Consider the following 4,562-nt stretch of genomic DNA (forward strand, 5'->3'; position numbering starts at 1 on the left):
CTGATGAAAACCATCAAACTACACAATTTGGATGAAATGGTATCAGAAAAACTCGAAATCATGCACATGCTCGTGAAACAAGGTAACGAGCACTGGGGCTCCACTTTTCGGGCTGCCCAGCACCACATGGAAAACTCGGGCAGAACACTGAGCGGTAGGGTGGTCAAAAAAGGCCGCCCTAACGCAAGACCTATTGCCTGTAAAATCTTGGCAGCTCTTGGGACGCTAAATTTTAATAATAAATTACAAATCTAAAATGACAAATTTTCCCTTAATTAAATTTCATAAGGCAAATGCTTATTTGACTGAAAGGTTTGTTATCACACACCAATTTCCATCAATAAATTATTTTCTGATAAAATCCCAAGATACATACATATCAGCCGACGAACCTCTTACATGTAAATTCAAATAGCCAAGGCTTGTCGACGAACCTCTTAAATGTGAATTCAAATTGACAAGTTTTTAAGATTATTTGAACCAATGAACTTTTAAGACGGGTTAATGTTTGTAATAGACATGGATAATCTAAATGTGGAGATTTATTATACTGGAGTATAAATTTGTATATTAAGCGCTATTATAGTCAGTAATAACTATGTCACTTCAATATTTTAAATTAAACAACAAATTGAATGTCACGTATCGTTCACGCTACTAGCAGAAAAAATTATCACAACTTAAAAATCGTACTCCCAATAATTACGTCACTAGAAATCTATGAGAATCAAACACATGACATTGATTGTAATATCAATTATAAGATCAAGAGTCTATCACTTTACCAAAATATAGTTCAACTTCAATATTTTAAACCATACAACTCAAATGTTGTTACGAGTTGATCGTTCTCTTAGCAAAAGCAAATACTGCACTCCAACAAAATTCATAGTCGATTCCAACCTCCAAGTGACCATCTATTACGATAATAACACCGTAGGGATTCGACAGTGCAGTATAAATTCATATTTGGACGTACATAAACGAGTGAAACATATAGAAAACGAGCACATTTCTATATGTCGATGCTACATAGTTACCAGAGAGCATATTAACAGAGAATAGGAATACCAACTGAAACGCCGTTCCATGTCTATACGTGGGAAAACTTATTTAAACTTTTGGCAATTCAGAGAAGTCCAAGAGCTTTCAGCTGCTGAACATCGTCAGGAGCAAGAGGCGGGGGTGACCAAGAGGCTTCATTCATCTCATCATCCACGTTCTCAACAACATATTCCTACCAAATACACATATATAGCAGAAAACTAAATAAAAATTGATTGATAATGAAAAGCTGGGGGGAATGCAAGGTAGTCTCGGTTCCTCGAACAGAAAACGTCACACTATTTCACAGGCAATATTGAACAGAAAGCATGCGAAGTTGAACAGGTAATCAAGATTTGTGCAATATTTCACTGGCAGAGCTCACTGTAAACTGAAACACATGCAAAGAAATTAATTGGCATAATTGGATTCAAAATTACGGGCCATCTTTCGCACACGGGAAAAGAATTTAACTTTACGCGAAACGAAACAAAATATAAAGAAAAGAAAAGGTTGAATAACAGGTTTAACTACTTGAACATAATAAGCATGCAGATCTTGGTAAAATCAAACAAATGAAAAAATGCAGCGCTAACTCACTTCTGTTAGCATTCTTTTTGCAAGTATGTGGTAGTGTCGCTGCCAAATCCTTTGCCCAACCATAGTGGCCACCAATACGCTATAAAATATGCCGAATACAGAAAATAAACATATCACAATTATAGCCATAATACATAATAATGGCAGACCGGCTTCATGATTTCCTTCCAGGCAACCACATTCACAGGATGCACAATCACAACTTTCCGATCTGGATCTATCAGTAGACCACAAACTAAGAGTAGCAGGCAATTGGCAGTCAAAGCACGTCCTGAACAAATGGCACAAGGACAGACAGTTTAACTCGAAATACATAGACTTATAGGTTAAGCAGAATTCACAACCACAAGAACCATCAGGTAATAACTTTTTCACTGAATTCATTGTTCTAAAAATTATAAAAGAGAAGACAAAAAAATTGATCATAACACAAACATAAGATCACTGTTAGAAGAATAAATCAAATTGATTTGAATGGGATGTGGATTCATGCAAAGCACAGCGTGAAGAAGGTTTACTCACTAGGCTATGCCAAAAATGGATCTTCGTCCTTAGTATAAAATCTAGGTCTTAACTCCACAAAAACACCCTGTTACCACTTTATACAATGATAAGAATTGCTTCTTTAAGTTGGCTAAATAATTTTGATAAGAAAGAGTCTAGATACAAGGAACAAAACACAATATGAGAGTAACTGATCACCACAGCTATGATTATAAATATACAATATTATGATAAATTGAAAGATATCATCATATAATAAAAAATATAATACCCAAGCTCACAACAGCAACGATGCAATTCACGACATGGTACGGCTGGATCGTTGCGGATTCTTTGATCGAAACAAGTAATGAAACACCCAGATAAGCCGATAAAAGCGAAAAACAATACAGTCCCTGGAAATAAAGTTCGATGTCATAAATGTGCTTGCAACAGGAATTAAGAATGAAAGGCAACACACATAACAACCATTCTTTAATACTTAATATACGTACAGATAGGACCATGCATCTGTGCCCAATATAGGTTACTCACAACGACATATTTCAGCTCTGACTAAAAATTTTACATCCTTCTTTCCAATATGTTCTTTATTCAGGCAATGTGAATTGTTTATTTTTTGTTGGATACAGCTGTGATGAGCATGCAAGAAGTATGCTAAATTAAACCAAAATAGAATATAAAATAATTGTTGATAACATTAAAATATCTAGAGTTATGACCAGCCATATTGTTCGTCATACATTCCAAAATTCAAATCGAGCAAATAACTACTTGAAATATAAGTATTGACAGTGGCATCATAACCAATCTGAAGCTCAAGAAGTATTACCACACACGTAGTAGAAACTAAGTTCGCTGCCGAAACCCCAGGTTAGACGAAGCCAAAATTTCTGGCTACCATCAATAAGATACACCAAGTATGCCAATATAGCAATGACCTATAACAATTGTAATAAAATCGTAAAAATACTAGGAAGGAAAGAGCTACTGGCATTATCACAACATAAACATAACAAAATAGATGGGAAGGAACAGAAAATAAATTTGAAAAGGGGTCCAATAATCAACTACCATCTGAATTGCCAAAAAGATGAATGTAATATCCCTTGTAACAAAAAATCTGAACTTTATTGTTCGCCATCTCCTATCACGTATGTTATCAGCTTTCAAATAATAAGGAGCCTTGCAAGTTGTGCAATGAGCGAAAGCAAACCCTTCCTGCACCAACAAAAACAAACGAGGAAATATAGATCAAATAACCTAATACTAAATTTTTTAAAAAATACAGGAGTAGCATTAGTTAAGACAGTTCGACTCAACGAACATAAGTGTCGTTTTTAAATATATTTTTCCGTATCGACTAACAGCAATCATGAAATAAAGGGAATAACAGGCAGGTAAAATAGCCTGACAAATTTAGGAACTAAATTAATAAAACTAATATACTACCACCTTAAAAAGTAAAAGAAAATCATTTGCACATGAGTAGAACAGTTACAGAATTCAGTGGGGGGTGACAGAAGTAGAATTAAAAGAGAATGCCATGTTATAAACTTGATTTGCAAGAAACTCAAATGAAGATTATGTTTTATGCTACTAATAAATATGTACCTTAACAGCGCGCCAATGATTCAGACAAGCTCTGTGAACATACTTAGATGTCCCTTTGCACTTGCAGGGAGCAATGAAATCCCGACCTATTTAGGAACAGAAAATGTAGCTTGTAAGTCTGTAAAATCACGCAGTGAGGTTTATATTAATTCATCCATATATGCAACACTGTCGATCAAAATCCTCCATTTTGCAACAGAAGTAAACAGCCAAATTTTTTTTATGCTAACAAAAAACAGTGATTTTAGACCCAGAAAAAAGCCCAAGATTAAAGTTGTGATTAAAAAATTATAAATCTATCTAAGGATAACAGATTGTCTTATTTAAGAATTATAAATGTAAATAAAAAACAAAAACTAAAAATAATTGCGTATCGCATCCTTCCACAATTTTAAAAATAGACATCTCACAAATCATGCGAAACTTGCTACTTTTTCAAGTTAGCTGCTTTATCTGCCAGAACTAAAATCTTCAAAACTTGAAAATTGAGGAGATTTGAGGAGTTATACCGTCAGTTTCGAGGCATATTCGGCACTGAATCTGGTCCTCTGTGCCACTCTCAAGGTCAATCTCCGAGTGCTTGGTGATCGGAGTCGGTGGCAGCAATGGTGAAAACTCGGTGTGCCCACGACCCATTTTCACAGAATTTGTTGATAAATTCCAAAAAATCAGCGTAAATCATGCGGCAGACCCCTAAAATACCTCTCAAGCCTACCAAAACCAAATTCTTCGGTTATTTCAACCAAAAAAAAAAAAAGACTTCGAACGACAATAATGATAATAATAAAGGAAGAGTAGAA

At 34.9% G+C, this 4,562-nt stretch overlaps 1 protein-coding gene across 2 annotated transcripts; it reads right to left on the reverse strand.

The window, feature by feature from the left end:
* Positions 1-889: 889 nt before the first annotated feature.
* On the reverse strand, positions 890-4,536 carry LOC140966781 (uncharacterized). 2 transcript variants are annotated; one of them, XM_073427038.1, is made up of 7 exons: positions 4,272-4,536; positions 3,763-3,848; positions 3,223-3,369; positions 2,981-3,089; positions 2,420-2,543; positions 1,645-1,723; positions 890-1,237 (listed from the first exon to the last, which is right to left on the reverse strand). In XM_073427038.1, the coding sequence occupies exons 1-7, from the start codon at positions 4,396-4,398 to the stop codon at positions 1,130-1,132; spliced, it is 780 nt and encodes a 259-aa protein (XP_073283139.1). In that variant the 5' UTR covers positions 4,399-4,536; the 3' UTR covers positions 890-1,129. The 2 variants fall into 2 exon arrangements, with proteins under 2 accessions (XP_073283139.1, XP_073283138.1); XM_073427037.1 differs by having other exon boundaries at positions 1,645-1,915; positions 4,272-4,533.
* Between the last annotated feature and the right edge of the window lie 26 nt (positions 4,537-4,562).

Source organism: Primulina huaijiensis, unplaced genomic scaffold (assembly GCF_012295235.1).
Source record: "Primulina huaijiensis isolate GDHJ02 unplaced genomic scaffold, ASM1229523v2 scaffold207962, whole genome shotgun sequence".
Taxonomy (NCBI): domain Eukaryota; kingdom Viridiplantae; phylum Streptophyta; class Magnoliopsida; order Lamiales; family Gesneriaceae; genus Primulina; species Primulina huaijiensis.

What these genes read in the sequence shown, in the direction of transcription:
- LOC140966781 (XM_073427037.1), bottom strand. Translation starts at nt 4,398, where the DNA reads ATGGGTCGTGGGCACACCGAGTTTTCACCATTGCTGCCACCGACTCCG. An exon ending in AATATGCCTCGAAACTGACG is followed by an intron (nt 3,849 to 4,271) that starts GTATAACTCCTC and finishes GTTCCTAAATAG; the next exon opens with GTCGGGATTTCATTGCTCCC. An exon ending in TCTTTTTGGCAATTCAGATG is followed by an intron (nt 3,090 to 3,222) that starts GTAGTTGATTAT and finishes CAATTGTTATAG; the next exon opens with GTCATTGCTATATTGGCATA.